Genomic DNA, 22745 nt, shown 5'->3' with positions numbered 1-22745 from the left:
GAATAAAAAATAATACTAACCGTCCATTTAGGCGGTAAAAGAAAAACAATTAACCAGCCATATAGGCGGTTTAAAGAATAACAAAAGAAATAATAATACTAACCGTCCATTTAGGCGGTAAAAAAGAAAAAAAGTTAACCAGCCATATAGGCGGTATAAAATAAAATAATAACAAAAGCAATAAAGTGTCCTTGTCATCCGTAAAGGTGACGTATTGTCCAATAAATTATTTTATGGGTCATTTAAATTTATCTTGCAACGTTTAGTACTTGTTTCTCCCTCATCATCTTTGGTTCTTTTATTACTTGGTGAGGGTTTATTTTCAGTTGTTGTTGTTGGGGCATTATTAGTTGGTTGTGTTGATGAATTATTTGTTGGTCGTATCGGTGGACTATTAGTCGGTGGAACCGGTGGATTATTAATTGGTCGTACATGTGAATTACGAGTTGGTGGTACTGGTGGACCATTAGTGTTATTGAGATTATTATGTCGGAGCTGATTTAAATCAGTCCTTGCTGGGTTTGTAGTGAAAGGTATGGAATTATGCTCAATTATAAAATATAAAAATGTGTTAGAAACACCTTGGATGGTGATGTTGACACCATTTGATTGTTGGTCCATTTGTGGGTACCGATGAAGAAAAAATGCTTAATTAGGTTTTAAAAATATTACCTTGTTGATGATTAAGGGTAGAGCTCGTGCTGATAACGTGTTAAAACTTAGAGAGATAAATATATTAATTAGAGAGATAAGGAGGAAGTAGAATGAGTAAAAGTTAGAAGATAGAGATGTTTTTACTCATTGGTGTAGTTTTTACAATGGTGAACTTTCATATTTATAGGCAAGTTCATCCACAATTACATTGAATGCATTCACATTAGGGTAAATACATTAATTACATTTCACACTATATTCATTAATTACCTTTCACATTATATCTCAACAGTTAAATTATTTTTTTAAAATAAATTATTGATAGCACTTGCTTTTTTTAGATCCACCAACACCTATTTTATCTTAACTAAAATAACGAAATTGTTGGATAAAATTTTATTTTTTTGAGAGGAAATTTTATCTTATTTTCTAATAAAAACACAGTCTTCAAATGAAATAAAAATTATTGTTTTTGGGACAAACTCATCATCCTCATTAATAGAATTTTAATACAACATTCATTAATAGAATACTAATACAAATGTGAAGGTATAATAAACTTTGACATATATTAATGACTACAATTTTTAGAGATCTGAGAACATGCACCGCTTCCATATTTAAACATTATTATAAAAATCGTCCAATGAAAAATATATTGGATTTGGACCAAGCCAATTTTGATTATCAATAATAAGAAAAGGGATATGTTGAATCTTGAGCCAGTCGCTACCATTTGGACCTTTACATCTTTCCATTAAAATTGGACTGCAATCGCCAATTATTAGTCTGTTTAGGTTTGTGAGGTTGCGGAATCCATCTGGCAAACAAGTTAAGTTATGACATCCATACAACTTCATATTTACCAGCGAAGATACACAGCTTATCCATTCTGGTAGTTCCCTCAAATGATTAATGTTTTCTATTTTTAAAGAACGAAGGTTTGTCAAATGCCGAAAACCACTTGGAAAGTCCACTAATTTAGGAAGATGATATAACCTCAAGGAACGTAGATTAGTTTTGAAGGCTTTCCATGGCATGTCATCTTCATCTTCTTCATTTGCTTCTTGTTGGTTTGGTGAAAGGTCAAGTTCAAGACAAAACTCTAAGTTCAACGTTTCTAAGGCAGTAAAATGTCCCAGGCCCTTAGAGATGCTTCTCAATTTAGTACACCATGTGAATTTCAAATATCGGAGGGATGAAGATAGTCGTGCAAAGACTTCGACTAATGTGTCTGTGCTCTCCAGATGATGATCACCTGCAATGGTAAGTGAAGAAAGCTGATGGAGACAATGCATAGGCAGGGACATAAGTTTTTCTGCATTTGAGAGCGTTAATTTTTTAAGCCTTGATGTAGTTTGAGACGATGAGTTTGATCTTGTTGTTGCTATCTTCAATATTATTTCTAAGAGACTCTCATCAATATCACTTACATTTAATTCCTCCACATTAGGACAAAGTGGAAGTGTTTTCAACTTCGGACAACGATATATACTCAATTTTGATAATTTAGAAAATGAGAGCATTGACATTTCATTCCCCTGTTGAAGATACGAAGCTTCTTTTGCATCATCATTTCTAACCACGGCTTCTACGTCTTCTTTCCACCATCCCTTTAGAGAATCCATCCATGACAAATGAAGTTCCTGAAGAGATGGGAAGAAAATGGTTTCTGTGTATGTTGGCATTGATGGTGACGAGGAGAATTGGTTAATCATATCGTTATTCTCCATGTATTCAACATTGCTGTAATGGTTAACATAAAGATACTTCAAGAAACGTAATTGACTTAAGACGGGAACTTCTGAGGATTTACCAAATTCAAGATAAATATATACCAGATTTGGAAGACTAATGCTCAAATTATCCATGGTTGCCCAACTTGGAAAATTTTGACCAAAATAACGCCTTATCATCCACTTTCTTAAGTTGGAATGTGGTTTGAGGCCTTCCATCAGAACCTCATTATCTTTACTAAAGATAAAACTAATATCCAGTGTATCTAGCCCTTGCTTGCTGATCAAATTTGCCTCGTTTGCTTCAAAGCTTGGATTTCCCATATTTCCACATATTATAATGTGTAACTCTCCTCTCAGGTTATTGAGTTGCTTTAGTTCACTTAGTTTGGCTCGGTTACTAACCTCATAGTCAGTTCTGAAAAGAGGTAGCTTTTGGAGCAAAGTCAATTTTCCTATTCCCGAAGGCATTTTAAAGATACTGTAACAGCCACCAACATCAAGGCTCCTCAGATTTTCCAGTTTTCTGATACCTGTAGGCAATGCTCGAAGATTCAAACAGCGGTATAAATTTAATGTTTGCAGATTTAGAAGCTTGGTGATTGAATTAGGGAGCTTTTGGATTGGTGTCTTTGAGAGATTGAGGTATCTCAAGTGAATTAGATTACCTACAGAATCTGGCAAAGTTATGAGACATAGGCTGTGGAGATCTAACACTCGTAAACAACTAAAACTCGATATTAACTGTTTACACATAAGTTCGCCGAAGAGAGAGCCATCAAACTTAAGCTCTGGCATAAGAAAAGTGCGCAACAGCTGCATATTTCGCATGGAGTCTTGAATTTTCCAAGACGAAGTCGGTCCGCATGCATATGACAAGTGGATGATTTTGACATCAAATCTTGTTTCTTCTAGACTTGCAACCTTGCACTTCGCTCCAGCCACACTTTGAGCAAGATCATGCATGAGATCATGCATTTTGCAACCAATAATAGCCCCCAATTCTTCGGTTTTTATGTCCTGGAAGAAGCACCTTTGCAGCAGAATTTGAAAATAATCCTCAGCAACGTCTTCTAGACTCTGGTTTCCTTCATAATCAGCAACAATGAACCCCTCTGCCATCCAAAGCTGTTTCAACATTTCCTTATTAAACTCATAGTCTTTCGGAAACAAAGCACAATAAGCAAAACAATTCTTCAGTGGAGACCATAGATCATTGTAGCTCAACTTGAGTATGCTTAAAATATCATTGACTTCTTGTTTCCCATCAGATAATTTCGCCAGACTCGTGTTCATCAATGATGACCACTTCTTTTCCTCCTTGCCATAGAGAAGACTCCCCAAAGTTCTTATAGCTAAAGGAACATTTGCACACCTCTTTACAATTTCCTTCCCTAGCTTGACAAGACGTGGCTTCTGTTGAGCTTGTCCAGGTTCAAATGCCATGTTAACAAATAACTCCCAGGATTTCTCATTTGTTAGGCCCTGTAACTCGTATATAGCAAGAGAGTCCATTATTCTAGCCACCTCCTTGGATCGAGTAGTCACCAATATCTTACTCCCTTCTCCACCCATCTTCAATAAATCCCTCAACTTGAGCCATTTCTCACGCTTGTCATCCCAAACGTCGTCCATAACAAGAAAGTATTTCTTACCACTAATCGCCTCTCGCAACATAGCTTGTAACTGCTCTATATCTAATTTTGGAGTTTCAGCTTTGGTTGCGGATCTGAGGATCTTTTCCAAAACTCCCTTAAAATCAAGGACTTCCGAAATACACACCCATAACCTCAAATTAAAAGATTTCTCAACCTTAGGGTCATTGTAAACAAGTTGAGCTAAAGTGGTCTTGCCTTGGCCTCCAATTCCAACAATTGAGATAACAGGGACAGGGAGCACTTCATTTTGAGGGTCTATATTGGAACTAGAGGCTAAGAGTAAATCTAAGATGGCATTCTTATCAGCATCTCTACCAATAACTTGTTGGGCATCAACAAATGAATAACTTTGTTCTCTCTTCTTCATTGATTTCCTACCCAAAGGAAGAGATTGCACAAGTTTCAATTGTTTACCATCTTTGTCTATGGCATCCAATTTTTCCCTAATCTTCCTAATTTTTCTGGAAACTTTTAAGGCCAAAGCAATATGATTGGAATGGGAGAAGAAAGCCCGTACCTTCCTGGATATTGAGTTTTCACCCATGAGTTGTCTGCGAGATGCAATAGTGTTGAGCTCATCGAACAAGTCGTCAGCAGCATAGACAACTAAGGTAAGCCTTTCAATCCAACCACGAACATCAAGTTCATCAGCTTGCCTTTTCTCAGCATCCAACAACACATTTTTCACTGTTGTGATGGTGTCGTGGAGCTTATCAAGCTCAGCTTTGAAGCCCCAAGCGGAGGCAATCTCATTCAGTGCGCTACCTCCCAGTTTCTTCAAAGCTTCTTCAGCTAACCCATAAAGTATAGAATCAACCATTCTCTCTTCACTTTTCTTACCTCTCAGAGATTTTGTTTTTTTTTTTTTTTTTTTTCTGATTGAATTGTATTTTGAAAGAGTTCAATTTAATAAGAAGAAAATTGCATGATAAATAATGGAAAAGAGATAATTGTGGACAGCTAACACTGGGGTCAAGTTGGGTCAACTCCAAAAATTCAAGTAAGGCGTCTTTACATTGATTTTTCGTTATAAATGAATTGATAAGATGACTTAGATATTTCAAATGCTACGGAACTATGCAGTACCATAAGTTTATACTTTATACTCCATCTTATCCATCTTTAAATGTGTAATTGTGTATGTATATGTCCTAATTACTTTTAGGCACTATTTATTTATTACTTTTAAATTATATTTTTATTATTTTAATATTAATTTATAAGTTATAACATTGTTAATTGAGATTTTATTTGATTTGTGTTATTATAAGTTTATTAATATCAACATTTTATAAATTTAGCTATACATAATTAAATATATTAGGGATTGAATAAACGCATTGGATAAAAACAAAGTAGATAAAGTAAATGAGACACTTAAGGTGAATAAGAATAAGTATACAATATACTGATATAGGATTGTCAAAAAAATCCTAAAATGAAAAATTATACTTCATCTGTTCCTTAAAGTTGTTTGATAAGGAATATTTACTGGAATAAGAAAAATGTAATTTTTTAGATGATAAATATGTTATCTTATTGGTTAAGTATAAAAAATTGAGGAAAAGTAAAGACAATAAGTAATAAAAAATAGTATTAAAATAGAGTTATTAAAAAAAATATGGGGATCACAATTAAAAAAATATTTAAATAAAGTTAGTGGAAAATAAATGGGACCATAAGCATTATAAAATATATTACAATAGTTTAGTGAAAAATATGTGGCAACCATAAGTATTATCATTATTATTATTATTAAAATATTAAAATAAAAATAAACAAGGTTAATATCTAAAATTTGTGATATAAATAAAAAGTTTTGCCATTAGAACAACAAATAGAAAATGACCCAGAGAACAACTATAAATAACGAAGGGAATAAGTTAGTTGATATTTTGTATTTTTATCATGGAGTTTTAATGGTATACTTGCTTGTCGTTATAAATAATAGGAATGGTCATTAAAATTTATTATAAATTTGGTAGAATATCTCAAAACAAGTTTAATGTGTTGAAATTACTTTACATGTGAGACAAGATTTATATCGATAAAAATAGTGGTTTATTGACTTGTATATATATATATATATATATATATATATATATTTGATCGAGCTAATCTCCCTGCTACCATATGATTTTGGAAAACAATGAACCTCACCAAGTGTATGTGCAAGTCAATGCTCTTGACCCGCAGGTTTGTGGACCCGAACCCACGGGTGTCCCGTGTCCACACGAGTGGACCACGGTGAGATTATGTGACGAATTGCCACGGCCTAATATAATGGTCATTCTATTCTTCTTTGATCTTTTTATTTTCTTCACAAAAATTATTATAATACATTGTTATTTGGAGATGTGATATTAGATGACAATCACCAAATTGTGAACAAAAAACTTTTTTGTAATCAACTTTTATCATATTGGAAACAAAGAATTGTCAAAAAGTACCTAATAAATTTTTTTCCAAAAAGTACCTAATAAAAAAAATCTTTGCTGAAAAATACCTAACAAAATTATTTTCCTTTCCCAGGAGTACTTTAACGTTTTCCTACAATTAACCGTCAAATATAAAAGTTGACTAGTCAAAATCGAAATTTTTTTTCCTCTATCTTCAATTTTTTTTCCAATTTAATTTTTCAATCATCTTCTTACTGAAGATTTAATGATTTCTGGAATCTTTTCTTATTGTTTTTAATTTCTTCTTATCATCTTACATATATACATGAGCATCTATTTGATTAATGTAACTGACATAAGAATAACTGCCTATTGTGATAACTGCCTAATATTAACTGCTTATTATGGTGTAACTGTATCATTTGTGAACTGCTTTCCAATACTCCCCCTCAAGTTAGGTCGTGGGATCACCGATGCCTAACTTGCGTAATGTACTACTGAAGACCTGTGATGAAACTGCTTTTGTGAGAATGTCGGCTAGTTGGTCTTTAGATCTAATAAAGGGAAGACGGATGACCTTGCTTTCTAGTTTCTCCTTGATGAAGTGTCTATCGATCTCTACATGTTTCGTTCGATCATGTTGAACTGGATTTTCGGAGATGCTTATTGCTGCTTTGTTATCACAATATAAAAGGCTTGCCTGTGTTTGGTGAAAACCTAGCTCTCCTAGGAGTTTCCTAATCCATAGAATCTCTGTAACTCCCTTTGCTATCCCTCTGAACTCTGCTTCGGCACTGGACAAAGCAACCACCTTCTGTTTCTTACTTTTTCAGGTGACTAGATTACCCCCAACAAGAGTGAAATATCCTAAAGTAGACTTCCTGTCGTCCCGATTACCAGCCCAATCTGCATCTGTATAACCAATAAGATCAAGATTATTATTCTTCAAGTAGAAAATTCCGTTATTAGTGGTTCCCTTTAAGTATCTCAGGATCCTCAGGACCGCTGCCATGTGCTCCACTTGAGGTCGATGCATGAACTTGCTTACAATCCCTACTGCATAGGCAATATCCGGTCTCGTGTGGGATAAGTAGATCAGCTTTCCCACTATCCGTCTATAACGATCTTGATCTGCCGCTTCTGCCCCTTCAGCAATTTGTATGCCATGATTAGCTACCGTAGGGGTATCTGCTGGCTTGCAGTCTAACATGCCTGATTCTACTAAGAGATCTAGAATGTATTTTCTCTGATTAATGAATATCCCTTTCCTTGATCTTAGAACTTCTATTCCTAGGAAGTATTTCAGTTGTCCCAAATCTTTCATTTCAAACTCTTGGAATAATTTGCTCCTGAGACGATCAATTTTTTTGGAGTCGTTTCCGGTAATCACCAAATCATCCACATAAATCACGAGGCATGTAATTTGTTTTCCACTCCGCCTGAGAAATAGAGTATGGTCTGAGTTTCTCTGTTTGTAGCCAAATCTTCTCATTGCTGCAGTGAATCTCCCAAACCACGCTCTAGGGGATTGTTTCAAGTCGTACAGTGCTCTTTTAAGTCGACACCCCTCTCCTTGACTATACCCATCTGAGTACCCGGGTGGTGACTTCATGTACACCTCCTCTTCAATCTCTCCATGTAAGAAAGCATTTTTTACATCAAATTGAAACATAGGCCACTCTTGATTTGCTGCTACGGAGAAGAGGACTCGAATAGTATCAATTTTAGCCACAGATGAGAATGTTTTCGAGTAATCTACCCCGTAAGTTTGAGTGTACCCTTTAGCAACAAGCCTTGCTTTATACCGCTCAATGGTTCCATCAGCATGATACTTGACTGAGAAGACCCATTTACAGCCAACTGTCTTCTTATCACCTGGTAATCTGCACTTCTCCCACGTTCCGTTTTTCTGGAGAGCCATGATCTCTTCGTCCATAGCTTGCTTCCACTTTGATTCTTGGAGAGCTTTTTCAATGGTTTTCGGAATGGTACTGGAATAAAGAGATGCATTGAAAGCAATAGCTGTTTGTGATAGTTGTTCATCATCTTGTCTGTCAATAGGATATCGAGATCTTTGTGATTCATACTCAGGGTCGTACCTCTTCGGGGGCATTCCTCTTGTACTTCGAGGTGGCAAGTTATATTTCCTGGGAACAACAACACTCCTTGGCACAATATAGTCAGTGGATGTATCAATGGAAAGAGTAGTAGGACTCGGTGTTACCTCTTGTTCGGCCGGATGCTCAGGGATTGGAAGCTCAGGGGCTGGAGTGGTAATCTAAGGAGATGATTCAAGAACAATGTCAGTGGAAATATCGGTGGTAGTGCCTACTTGCTCTTCGGGAGCTCGACTGTCAGCCAAGGGATGAGTCAACCAGCTGAGATCCTCACTCTTACTCTCCCCCTGAGATCGAGGTTGGTTGTAGTAGGGGGATTGTTCAAAGAAGTCACAGTCCATGGTGGTATAAAGTTTGTGATTGATAGGATCATAACAGCGATAGCCCTTTTGCGTAGTGCCATACCCAAGAAACACACATTTGACTGCCCGAGGTTCAAACTTCATCCGAGCTCGGGATGGAAGATGGACATACACAATACACCCAAATATGCAAGGAGGAAGAGAGTGAGAAGAGGGGACATGAGTAAACGTATTGAGCGTGGCAAGAGGGGTCTGGAATTGGAGGATTTTTGTGGGAAGGCGATTAGTAAGGTAGGTGGCAGTAGCAATGGCCTTGGGCCAAAAGTGTACAGGTACATGAGTTTCAAACATTAGGGCCCGTGCTATCTCAAGAAGGGTACGGTTTTTTCGTTCAGCAACCCCATTTTGTTGTGGAGTGTCGGGGCAGGATGTTTGATGAATAAGTCCATGTTCAAGGAAAAACTGTTTCATTGCAACTGAGACATATTCACCATTATCTGATCGAAGGATTTTAGGTTTTGCATGGAACTGAGTGAGAATCATGTTATAGAATTTTACAAAGACATCAAAAACCTCAGATTTGTGTTTCAAAAAATAAATCCTGCACATTCGAGAATAATCATCAATAAATACCACAAAATATGAAAAACCATGAGAAGCAGTATGTGGGGCGGGGCCCCATACATCAGAATGCACTACATCAAAGGGTGTGGGAGCACGAGTATTATTTGAAAAATAGGACTGTTTGTGACTCTTAGCTAAGATACAAGTTTCACAATCTAGGGATGCAGTACACCTACTAAGTGAAGAAAAAAGTTGTTTTAGATAACCTAAGGATGGATGACCTAAACGGCGATGCCAAGTCCGCAATTGGTGAGCAGGAGATCCATGAGCAAGCATTGCACCACCATTTTGAATCACCTCATCGACATAGTATAGTCCACCTCGTTTAGTACTACTTTCAATGATCGTCCCCGTCTGAACATCCTGTACAATACAATTATCAGAGGTTAACATAACAGTACAATTTAAGTCCTTGGTTAACTGACTGACCGATAATAATTTATGAGACAAACTAGGAATTAACAAGCAATTTTTAAGATGAAGATAGGAAGAGATTTGGACTGCTCTAGCTTTGGCGACCGGTACACACGCCCCATTAGCTGTCTGGATGTGGGTTCTATTAGTAGGATGGATGGATAAAAGATCATTGGGGTCAAATGTCATCGTATCGGTCGCCCCGCAGTCAAATATCCATTGGGATCTAGTGTTATGAATAAGAAGGCTTTGGGAGATAGTGTTTTGTGGACTAGAGGAGGAAGTGGGCCTGGAGGGTGATATTGGGCTTAAAGATGGTGGGTTAGGTTTCATCCCATTCCCTTCCCCCTGTGTGACGGCTGAGGTAGGGTTTAGGTTTTGTTTAGTATAAAATGGGGTATTGTGTGGTAGGTATAGTTCCACCCCTTTCCCTTCTCCCTCTTTGACGGCTGGGTTGTCCTTCTCTCTTCGTCTCTGTTTCTCACCATATTTGTCTCCTTGTTCAATGGTGATTGTTGCGTCTTCTTCATCTTTATTACGGCTTCCTATTCCTCCATATCTTTTCCATGATGTTGACTGATCAGCGGTGCTGAGGTTAGCCTTGCCGCCGGTCCGGCTTTCCGGTGCCTTGGCGGCGGATTTCCTCTTCTGTAGATCGTCCCACCACTGGGGATATCCCACGATTTTGAAACAACCCTTCTTTGTATGCCTGGATCCACCACAGTAAGTACACCGGAGTTTTCTCCGGTCATCCTCTTCTCGGCTTCTCTGGAATGGTTTGTTTCGTGTGGCTAACCCCGATCCAATCTCTGAGGGACTGGTTCTCGGTGATGAGGCGTCGTTCATAATTCTCCGGCGTGTGGTTTCTCGCCTAGTTGAGGCATAAGCCGTTTCTACCATTGGCAAGGGTTCACTGTTGAGGATGTCCCTTCTTTCTTTGTCTAGGTTGTTGTTAATCCCAGTGAGGAATTGGTATAATCTCTGTTTCTGAATATATTTGTTAAACTCTGTGATATCCTTTGAACATGTCATTGGATTCGGCATTCGTCGATCAATTTCTTTCCATAGAGTGTTGAGTTTACTGTAATACGTTTCAATGGTGTCGTTTTCTTACTTTAAAGTGGCTGCCTTTGAACTGAGATCGTATATTTGCAGTTCGTCTCTACCACATCCCAAGAGACTTTCAATTCCTTGCCATAGGCTATGTGCAGTTGTGTAGTCTAAGAATTGATTGACAATGTCCCCATCTATGTTCTCAATAATTCATGCTATCACCATTGCATCTCGTTGTTCCCATTGGGTGTAATTTGGGTCTGATGGTGGTGGGGGACAGTGATGTGATTGAGCCTCCCCCGACCACCGATTGCTACGTGCATTAGCTTGCACCATTTCGTATAGTTGTGATATGTGAGTTTTTCTGAAATTTTGAGTGATGTTGGGTTTTTAGTTTGGTTGTTTATTTTGTGAAGTTTCTGGAACATTTGAAACATTTGTTCCATCTGTTCCAGTAACATTAGGGTTTGCTGAGTTTGTTCTTCTGAGACATCCGCCATTTGCAAGGTAAGAAAGGGTAGATGAGTCTTTCCCGGATCTAAACCTTATGGCTCTGATACCATGAAGATTTGATGATTTCTGGAATCTTTTCTTATTGTTTTTAATTTCTTCTTATCATCTTACATATATACATGAGCATCTATTTGATTAATGTAATTGACATAAGAATAACTGCCTATTGTGATAACTGCCTAATATTAACTGCTTATTATGGTGTAACTGTATCATTTGTGAAATGCTTTCCAATACTTACTCTGCTTTTGACTCAAAATCGAAAAATTCTTGACTCAATCAATATGTTAATGCAATTGGTTCATCAAAATTGAGAATTACCCATTTGTTAAAAGATCAAAGCTTTCTTCTATTTCCTCGCTCATATTCTTATTCTACTTTTTACTCAAATGTAATTGACAAAAAAAATGAATTAGCTACTTGTAATCATAGGGATCCATAATAATGGTTCATATAGATAAGAATACTCTCCAGTCTCCAACTCCTGCAAAATGATAATTACCCAGCAAGTAAAAATGGTAGCTAAAGCAAGCAAAAGAAATGAACATTAAGAATAACTGCTCTAATACCACTAATACCAGAAGCACCAGCCTAAATATTAAAAAAAACATTGTACATTTCAAGAAAAAATACGCTATAAATCATTATCATTATCACCATCTAATCCTAATAACTAAACAAAGTGGTAACCTTTTATGATTCTTTATTAGGCTTTTTAACATGGACTGCAATTTTGTTGACCCAATTTCAAACTTCTAGATTTTAACTCGTTTATATTGTAGTTTCTCCGTCTTATTTACTTGCAATGTTTACTTTTTCACGTAGCCCAATGCAATAATTTAATCATATATATCTCTAATTATGTATAATAAATAATTATAAAAATTTGATATTAATATCTTTGCAATGAGACGAATCAAGCAAGATCTCATTTGACTATGTTTTAACCTATAAATTAAAAAGTTATTACAAATTAAGAGTGATAAATGAATAGTGTTATTTTCCAAATATTACAACTAATTTGAAACGGAAAAAGTATGAGTTTGCCAAGGATGTTTCTTTTACTTTCTATATTTCTATTTTATAAATTGTAATGTTTTCATTATTTTGGTTGATTATTATCCACATTATTTTTCTCAATTTTTTCCACTTTTGATCATATCCAGACAATTTAATTTTGTCTTAATTTTTTAATATTCGTAGTGTTCCATTGCAGACTTTTGATAAAAAAAACAAAAAAAAAAATAAATAAAATAAAAAAAAAAGAAAAGGGGAGTATATCAATATAACACAAATGGCCATAAGATTAATAAGAAGATATTAAGAATTGGTTGACCCAACACTAAGTGGATCAAACAATTTTTTTTCACATGGTCAAATTGAACCCATAATAAGCTCTTATCTCAAACCTACTTAATTAAGTTAAATACAGATCAGATATATTATCATTAATTTCCGGTTTGCCAAACAACTCAACACTAATTACATTTTTAAAACCAAGAAAATTACATACTGAAGATTCTCAAAAGCACAAAAATGCAAAATTCAAATTGAAAGCTTATATTCAAGTGTAATTGGTGATGTTTTACAAAATTTTGAGCTTTTTGCCAGAAAAAATTGAGATAATTTTATAAAATTAGTTTAGATTTCTTCAGATTTTCTGGGACTAATTTAAAGAATGTATCAACTAAGGAGAGAAATTACATTATATTAGAGAAAATACACCCCCTAAAATTACAGATGCTTCACATTTTTTACGTCCACCAAATTACAGAAATTACATTAGTGATTCTGTAACCTTTCCTTTTGTTCCCCCTAAGCTTTATACCCCACTTTTAGGCTCTAAAATTAAAAAAAAGGCAAAAAAAAAACATAGGAAAAAAATGAATAGAAGAGCCTCTAGCTAGTAACTACTCTAACTAAGCAAAATCCCCAATGCCAATGGAGAGAAAAAAAAAATGGTACCCTTTCCTTTCAAATTCCCAACAATTTCAACCTGTATTTTTTCTCGAACTTTCTCCATCCCCAACTGTCGCCTTCTTGGGTACCTTTTTGCAGTCTTCCGATGGTTGCCTTTAAGCTCTAGGACTTATTTTGGGACAAACTCAGGAGAACTGAGTTTAGATTTCCCTTCCAAGGTACCTTATCAGCTAAACATATGTTCAAATTGATCTTTCTCTTATCGATTTTGTTGTATCCATCTCCACTTGGGTGAATAAAAAGAGCCACATTGTAACTTTTTAAATGAACTTATTTTAAGGATATTTCCTAGAAGACTTCAAATTCTGCTTTCCAGAGAAATGACCATAACAGTGACATCGTCATGGTACTTCCGGCGATCACCTTGTGGGATATCCAATAAGTCATGAAAATCCATACCTGTATGCATCAAGGAAAACTATTAATCAAGCTATTTTGGCGTAGTTTGTTCGTCAAAGGGGATGCTTTGACTGCATTTTGACAAGCCTGGAAAAATGGAGGTATATTCTGACAAGGATGTGTAAGCGACAAAAACAGTTCATAAGGATTTATGCAGCAAAATTCCCATTCCCGCTATCCCAGCAAGAAAACCGACCCAGTATGCATTTGTGTACGACAACAACGAGGAAATAGAAGACTTATACAAGTGTAGACCGAAATCAAGTGTACCTTGTATATACCGTAGAATACGATGTAAGGCTGCCATGTGTTCAACCCGAGGAGCATGCATGAATAGACAAATCTGCTGGACTGGATAAGATATTTCATGTCGGGTAAATGTCAATTGTCAAGCATACCTAACTCATATACTTCATACAAGCATAACAGAAATGTTGAATTGTTCAATGCAGAACCTCGATCAGAAGAAGAGATCGAGAGAGAATCACAACATTTGAAGAAAAGCAATATTCCTGGAAGATTAGATTATGTTATTCAACTTCCTAGATTAAAACTAAGAACAGATGAAGATTATGAAGAATTACAATTATTTGTAGTTCATAGAGGCAGCGAAAGAAATCGAATCTTACTCAACAAATTATATATCATTCATGAACAAAATCAGTATAGATCAAGTTATTTTCGGTCTGAGTTGTTTGGCATTGAGTAATTTTTGCGTCAGGATGATTCGAGTTGACAAAAGAATAATTATTGGACAAAATTTCAAAACTCTTATATTTGTTAATTGTCAAATATTGTTAGTTCATTTATGATTGATAATTATACCATACCCCAAATCATATTTGTAATTAATTTATGGTTTTTGGTTTAAATTTATAAGTTTATGGTTTCATATTTAATTTGTTGGAATTTATTAGAGTTTCAATTGATTAGTAATTTAATTCTACCGTTGATTTAGGTAATTTGTTTGATTGAATTTGTTTCAATTTTTTTTAATGAAAAATTTCTTTTTGGTTGAATTTGTTTCAATTTGTTTTCTTTCAATTTGTTTTCGTATATAAGTACTTTGACTTGCAACGTAAAACAATGGGTATGAACATGATTACTCTTGAGTCTTGACTTGGTTAGATAACATAGTATTTTTAGTGAGTTGTGATATTTGAAAGAAAATAAGAAAACATTGATTTGACTTGGTTTTAATTGAAACAATTTAAAACCATGGGTAAATAAATTGTATCATCGATTTGAAACAATGGGTATGGTTTTTTTGATTTTTAACTTGATTAAACTAAAAAATTAAATAGGTATTTGTGGAAAAATAATTAATTTAGATTATTTTTGAATGTTTGATGATTAAATAGTAGGTTAAACTATGAAAAATTCTACATGGTACCCTAATACCCTGAGATATTGGGTTTTCCACGTGGTAACTAAAGTTTTTTTAAAATCCACGCGATAATCTTGTGGTTTACCCAATTTAACTTCCGTGACATTTTTTACTAAAAAAACGTTTGAAAATCGTCTATTCGTATCCAGAAGATCACATTTTCCCTAATTCCTAACCCTAATTCTCCCATTTCTCTAATTTTCCAACTCCTAATCCCCTAACCCTAATTTCAATTGATCTAGCAACAAATTGAAATAGACCCAGAAGGAATCAAAATTCAACAACTAAAATTCAACAATCCAATTGACCCAGCAACAAATTAAAATCTGACCAACAACAATTCATTAACGAAATATTCTGGTAAAAGAATCAAAATAAGCCCAAAAACATTCGAAATTCATGCACCAACAATTGAGATTCTTGTACATTAAGTACTCACCTTTATTTCTTGCTAAACCAAACGAAATTCTTGTAAAACCTTGAAAAATTTTGGGTAAAGTTGATCAATACCTTCAGTTGAATGTTCAAAATTCGTTTTCAAACTTTGAAAAATTGGGGAATCAAGGTTAAGAAATTAAAGGATATGTGATCTTTTGGATGATTTTTGAATCTCACAAACATGGCTTCCTTACTAAAAGAAAATTTTCAAACATTTTTTGATAAAAAGGGTGACGAAGATGTAATTGGATGAACCTTAGGATTACCGCGTAAATTATAAAAAAAAAAATTAATTACCACGTAGAAAACTCAATACCTCAGACTTACCACGTAAAATTTTCCAAAAACTATTTACTTAATTTGAGTTGTAACTTATTAGAAAAAGTTAATTTAAAAGTAATTTATTTCAACATTTGTCAAATACAACACTATGGGCTACTTTTAAAAAACCAATGTTTAATCTTCCAATGAATATATTTCACTTGAACTAACCCCATCTTGATTATCAATAATAAGAAAAGGGATATGTTGAATCTTGAGCCAGTCGCTACCATTTGGACCTTTACATCTTTCCGTTAAAATTGGACTGCATTTGCCAATCATTAGTCTGTTTAGGTTTGTGAGGTTGCGGAATCCATCTGGCAAACAAGTTAATTCAGGACATCCATACAACTTCATATTTATCAGCGAAGATACACAGCTTATCCATTCTGGTAGTTCCCTCAAATTAACATTGTATGTTATTTCTAAAGAACGAAGGTTTGTCAAATGCCGAAAACCACTTGGAAAGTCCACTAATTTAGGAAGACGAAATAACTTCAAGGAACGTAGATTAGTTTTGAAGGCTTTCCATGGCATGTCATCTTCATCTTCTTCATTTGCTTCTTGTTGGTTTGGTGAAAGGTCAAGTTCAAAACAAGACTCTAAGTTCAACGTTTCTAAGGCAGTAAGATGTCCCAGGCCCTTCGAGATGCTTCTCAATTTAGTACAAAAACGGAATTTCAAATATCGGAGGGATGAAGATAGTCGTGCAAAGACTTCGACTAATGTGTCTGTGCTCTTCAGATGAGGATCATGTTCAATGGTAAGAGAAGAAAGCTGATGGAGACAATGCATAGGCAGGGACATAAGTTTTTCTGCATTTGAGAGCGTTAATTTTTTAAGCCTTGATGTAGTTTGAGACGATGAGTTTGATCTTGTTGTTGCTATCTTCAATATTATTTCTAAGAGACTCTCATCAATATCACTTACATTTAATTCCTCCACATTAGGACAAAGTGGAAGTGTTTTCAACTTCGGACAACGATATATACTCAATTTTGATAATTTAGAAAATGAGAGCATTGACATTTCATTCCCCTGTTGAAGATACGAAGCTTCTTTTGCATCATCATTTCTAACCACGGCTTCTACGTCTTCTTTCCACCATCCCTTTAGAGAATCCATCCATGACAAATGAAGTTCCTGAAGAGATGGGAAGAAAATGGTTTCTGTGTATGTTGGCATTGATGGTGACGAGGAGAATTGGTTAATCATATCGTTATTCTCCATGTATTCAACATTGCTGTAATGGTTAACATAAAGATACTTCAAGAAACATAATTGACTTAAGACGGGAACTTCTGAGGATTCACCATGTTCAAGATAAATACATACCAGATTTGGAAGACTAATGCTCAAATTATCCATGGTTGCCCAACTTGGAAAATTTTTACCACGATAAAACCTTATCACCCACTTTCTTAAGTTGGAATGTGGTTTGAGGCCTTCCATCAGAACCTCATCATCTTCACTAAAGGTAAAACTAATTTCCAGTTTATCTAGACCTTGCTTGCTGATCAAATTTGCCTCGTTTGCTTCAAAGCTTGGATTTCCCATATTTCCACATATTATAATGTGTAACTCTCCTCTCAGGTTATTGAGTTGCTTTAGTTCACTTAGTTTGGCTCGGTTACTAACCTCATAGTCAGTTCTGAAAAGAGGTAGCTTTTGGAGCAAAGTCAATTTTCCTATTCCCGAAGGCATTTGTAAGAGATTGATGTCCCAGTCACCAACATCAAGGCTCCTCAGATTTACCAGTTTTCTGATACCTGTAGGCAATGCTCCAAGATTCCGACAGCGGTATAAATTTAATGTTTGCAGATTTAGAAGCTTGGTGATTGAATTAGGGAGCTCTTGGATTGGTGTCTTTGAGAGATTGAGGTATCTCAAGTGAATTAGATTACCTACAGAATCTGGCAAAGTTTTGAGCCATAGGCTGTGGAGATCTAACACTCGTAAACAACTAAAACTCGATATTAACTGTTTACACATAAGTTCGCCGAAGAGAGAGCCATCAAACTTATGCTCTGGCATAAGAAAAGTGCGCAACAGCTGCATATTTCGCATGGAGTCTTGAATTTTCCAAGACGAAGTCAGTCGGCATGCATATGACAAGTGGATGATTTTGACATCAAATCTTGTTTCTTCTAGACTTGCAACCTTGCACTTTGCTCCAGCCACACTTCGAGCAAGATCATGCATGAGATCATGCATTTTGCAACCAATAATAGCCCCCAATTCTTCGGTTTTTATGTCCTGGAAGAAGCACCTTTGCAGCAGAATTTGAAAATAATCCTCAGCAACGTCTTCTAGACTCTGGTTTCCTTCATAATCAGCAACAATGAACCCCTCTGCCATCCAAAGCTGTTTCAACATTTCCTTATTAAACTCATAGTCTTTCGGAAACAAAGCACAATAAGCAAAACAATTCTTCAGTGGAGACCATAGATCATTGTAGCTCAACTTGAGTATGCTTAAAATATCATTGACTTCTTGGTTCCCATCAGATAATTTCGCAAGACTCGTGTTCATCAATGATGACCACTTCTTTTCCTCCTTGCCATAAAGAAGACTCCCCAAAGTTCTTATAGCTAAAGGAACATTTGCACACCTCTTTACAATTTCCTTCCCTAGCTTGACAAGACGTGGCTTCTGTTGAGCTTGTCCAGGTTCAAATGCCATGTTAACAAATAACTCCCAGGATTTCTCATTTGTTAGGCCCTGTAACTCGTATATAGCAAGAGAGTCCATTATTCTAGCCACCTCCTTGGATCGAGTAGTCACCAATATCTTACTCCCTTCTCCACCCATCTTCAATAAATCCCTCAACTTGAGCCATTTCTCACGCTTGTCATCCCAAACGTCGTCCATAACAAGAAAGTATTTCTTACCACTAATCGCCTCTCGCAACATAGCTTGTAACTGCTCTATATCTAATTTTGGAGTTTCAGCTTTGGTTGCGGATCTGAGGATCTTTTCCAAAACTCCCTTAAAATCAAGGACTTCCGAAATACACACCCATAACCTCAAATTAAAAGATTTCTCAACCTTAGGGTCATTGTAAACAAGTTGAGCTAAAGTGGTCTTGCCTTGGCCTCCAATTCCAACAATTGAGATAACAGGGACAGGGAGCACTTCATTTTGAGGGTCTATATTGGAACTAGAGGCTAAGAGTAAATCTAAGATGGCATTCTTATCAGCATCTCTACCAATAACTTGTTGGGCATCAACAAATGAATAACTTTGTTCTCTCTTCTTCATTGATTTCCTACCCAAAGGAAGAGATTGCACAAGTTTCAATTGTTTACCATCTTTGTCTATGGCATCCAATTTTTCCCTAATCTTCCTAATTTTTCTGGAAACTTTTAAGGCCAAAGCAATATGATTGGAATGGGAGAAGAAAGCCCGTACCTTCCTGGATATTGAGTTTTCACCCATGAGTTGTCTGCGAGATGCAATAGTGTTGAGCTCATCGAACAAGTCGTCAGCAGCATAGACAACTAAGGTAAGCCTTTCAATCCAACCACGAACATCAAGTTCATCAGCTTGCCTTTTCTCAGCATCCAACAACACATTTTTCACTGTTGTGATGGTGTCGTGGAGCTTATCAAGCTCAGCTTTGAAGCCCCAAGCGGAGGCAATCTCATTCAGTGCGCTACCTCCCAGTTTCTTCAAAGCTTCTTCAGATAACCCATAAAGTATAGAATCAACCATTCTCTCTTCACTTTTCTTACCTCTCAGAGATTTTTAAATTTTTTTTTTCTGATTGAATTGTATTTTGAAAGAGTTCAATTAATAAGAAGAACATCGCATGATAAATAATGGAAAAGAGATAATTGTGGACAGCTAACACTGGGGTCAAGTTGGGTCAACTCCAAAAATTCAAGTAAGGCGTCTTTACATTGATTTTTCATTTAAATTAAGTGGTTATAAATGAATTGATTAGATGACTTAGATATTTAAAATGCTACGAAACTATGCAACACCATAAGTTTATACTCCATCTTATCCATCTTTAAATGTCTATGTCTATGTCTATGTCCTAATTACTTTTAGTCACTATTTATTAATTACTTTTAAATTATATTTTTATTAATTTAATATTAATTTATAAGTTATAACATTGTTAGTTGAGATTTTATTTGATTTGTGTTATTGTAAGTTTATTAATATCAACATTTTATAAATTTAGCTATACATAATTAAATATATTAGGGATTGAATAAATGGATTGGATAAAAACAAATTAGATAAAGTAAACGAGACACTTAAGGTGAATAAGGATGAGTATACAATATACTGATATAGGATTGTCAAAAAATCCTAAAATGAAAAATAATACTTCATCCGTTCCTTAAAGTTGTTTGATAAGGAATATTTACTGGAATAAGAAAAATGTAATCTTTGAGATGATAAATATGTTATTTTATTGGTTAAGTATAAAAACTTGAGGAAAACTAAAGACAATAAGTAAAAAAAATAGTATTAAAATAGAGTTATTAAAAAAAATATATGGGTATAACAACTAAAAAAATATTTAAATAAAATTAGTGGAAAACAAGTGGGACCATAAGCATTATAAAATTAAATATATTACAATAATTTAGTGAAAAATATGAGGAAACCATAAGTATTATCATTATTATTATTATTAAAATATTAAAATAAAAATAAACAAGGTTAATGTCTAAAATTTGTAATATAAATAAAAAAATTTGTCATTAGAACAACAAATGAAAAACGACCCATGAGAACAACTATAAATAACGAAGGGAATAAGTTACTTGGTATTTTGTATTTTTATCATGGACTTTTAATGGTATACTTGCTTGTCGTTATAAATAATAGCAACGGTCATTAAAATTTATTATAAATTTGGTATAATATCTCAAGACAAATTTAATGTGTTGAAGATACTTTACATGTGAAACAAGATCCTATATCGATAAAAATAGTGGTTTATTGATTTGTATATATATCGGATGAGCTAATCTTCATGCTACCATATGGTTTTGGAAAACAATGAACCTCACCAAGTGTATGTGCAAGTCAATGCTCTTGACCCGCAGGTTTGTAGACCCGAATCCACGAGTGTCTCGTGTCCACACAAGTAGACCACGGTGAGATTATGTGACGATCTGCCACGGCCTAATATAATGGTCATTCTATTCTTCTTTGATCTTTTCATTTTCTTCACAAAAATTATTACAATACATTGCTATTTGGAGATGTGATATTAGATGATAATGACAAAATTGTGAACAAAAAACTTTTTGGTAATCAACTTTCATATTGGAAAAGAAGATTTGTCAAAAAGTACCTAATAAATTTTTTTTCAAAAAGTACCTAATAAAAAAATATTTGCCGAAAATACCTAACAAAATTTTTTAATGTTTTTCTTCAGTTGACCGTCAAATATAAGAGTTGACTGGTCAAAATCAAATTTTTTTTTCTCATCTTCAATTTCTTTTCCAATTCAATTTTTCAATCATCTTCTTCGTACTCTACTTTTGACTCAAAATCGAAAAATTCTTGATTCAATCAATATGTTAATGCAATTGGTTCATCAAAATTGAAAAATACCCATTTGTTAAAAGATCAAAGCTTTCTTCTATTTCCTCGCTCATCTTCTTTGTCTACTTTTTACTCAAACGTAATTTACAAAAAAAAAATGAACTAGCTACTTGTAATCATAGGGATCCACATTAATGGTTCATATAGATAAGAATACTCTCCAACTCCTGCAAAATGATAATTACCCAGCAAGTAAAAATGGTAGCTAAAGCAAGCAAAAGAAATGAACATTAAGAATAACTGCTCTAATACCACTAATACCACTAATACCAGAAGCACCAGCCTTTTTCAAGCTTTTCTTTTTAACAATGAAACTAGTACCAATAAAGAAACTGGATGATAGAACAAGAACTAAACCCTTGATGTTATCCTTAGATAATTGAGCAGTATCATCCAAAGTTGATGCCATTGATAATTGAAGAAACAAACAATAATATAATCAGCTTCAAATCAAAACCAAATCTCTTGATTCTACGCTGCTATGAAAGAAACATTAATGGTAGTAATTGGAAAAGAAATTTTGAGTAAAAAGTAGAGGAAGAAGATGGGTGAGGAAATTAAATTCGAAAAGAAATTGAAGTTGGAAAAAAGAATTTTTGATTTTAACCGGTCAATTTTTATATTTGACGATCAACTAAAGAAAAACGTTATTTGGTACTTTTTGGAATAGAAAAAAAATTTGTTAAGTATTTTTTGGCAAAAATTCTTTTATTAAGTACTTTTTGGGAAAAAAATTATTAAATATTAAAAAAGACATTTTACATTTCAAAAAAAATTACACTATAAATTATTCTCACTACCACCAAGGAAATTACATACTGAAGATTCTCAAATGCACAGAAATGCAAAATTTAAATTGAAAGCTTGTATTCAAGTGTAATTGGTGATGTTTTACAGGATTTTGAGCCTTTCGCCAGAAAAAATTGAGATAATTTTATGAAACTTGCAATTTGTCAATAAAGTTTCCTAAAATTAGTTTAGATTTCTTCAGATTTTCTGGGACATGACTAATTTAAAGAATATATCAACTAGGAGAGAAATTACATTATATTAGTGAAAATACACCCCTTGAAATTACAGATGCTTCACCTTTTTTACGCCCACCAAATTACAGAAATTACATTAGTGATTCTGTAACCTTTCCTTTTGTTCCCCCTAAGCCTTATACCCCTCTTT

At 34.6% G+C, this 22745-nt stretch overlaps 2 protein-coding genes across 3 annotated transcripts; both read right to left on the bottom strand.

The window, feature by feature from the left end:
• Window positions 1–1123: 1123 nt before the first annotated feature.
• LOC130800725 (disease resistance protein RGA2-like) lies at window positions 1124–4961 on the bottom strand. Its single transcript, XM_057664329.1, has one exon. The coding sequence runs from the start codon at window positions 4866–4868 to the stop codon at window positions 1275–1277; it is 3594 nt and encodes a 1197-aa protein (XP_057520312.1). The 5' UTR covers window positions 4869–4961; the 3' UTR covers window positions 1124–1274.
• Window positions 4962–16059: 11098 nt separating this feature from the next.
• On the bottom strand, window positions 16060–19894 carry LOC130800724 (putative disease resistance protein RGA3). Of its 2 annotated transcripts, XM_057664327.1 has the most exons (2): window positions 17331–19844; window positions 16060–17238 (listed from the first exon to the last, which is right to left on the bottom strand). In XM_057664327.1, exons 1-2 carry the CDS (start codon window positions 19707–19709, stop codon window positions 17230–17232), a joined length of 2388 nt encoding a protein of 795 aa, XP_057520310.1. In that variant the 5' UTR covers window positions 19710–19844; the 3' UTR covers window positions 16060–17229. The 2 variants fall into 2 exon arrangements, with proteins under 2 accessions (XP_057520310.1, XP_057520309.1); XM_057664326.1 differs by having other exon boundaries at window positions 16060–19894.
• Window positions 19895–22745: the final 2851 nt, after the last annotated feature.

Source organism: Amaranthus tricolor, chromosome 15 (genome assembly GCF_026212465.1).
Source record: "Amaranthus tricolor cultivar Red isolate AtriRed21 chromosome 15, ASM2621246v1, whole genome shotgun sequence".
Lineage (NCBI taxonomy): Eukaryota > Viridiplantae > Streptophyta > Magnoliopsida > Caryophyllales > Amaranthaceae > Amaranthus > Amaranthus tricolor.
Note: the sequence above shows the minus strand (reverse complement) of the source record. Positions and strands in the feature narration are given on the sequence as shown.

Coding starts and splice junctions, on each gene's coding strand:
- LOC130800725 (XM_057664329.1), bottom strand. CDS start 4,868: ATGGTTGATTCTATACTTTATGGGTTAGCTGAAGAAGCTTTGAAGAAA.
- LOC130800724 (XM_057664326.1), bottom strand. CDS start 19,709: ATGGTTGATTCTATACTTTATGGGTTATCTGAAGAAGCTTTGAAGAAA.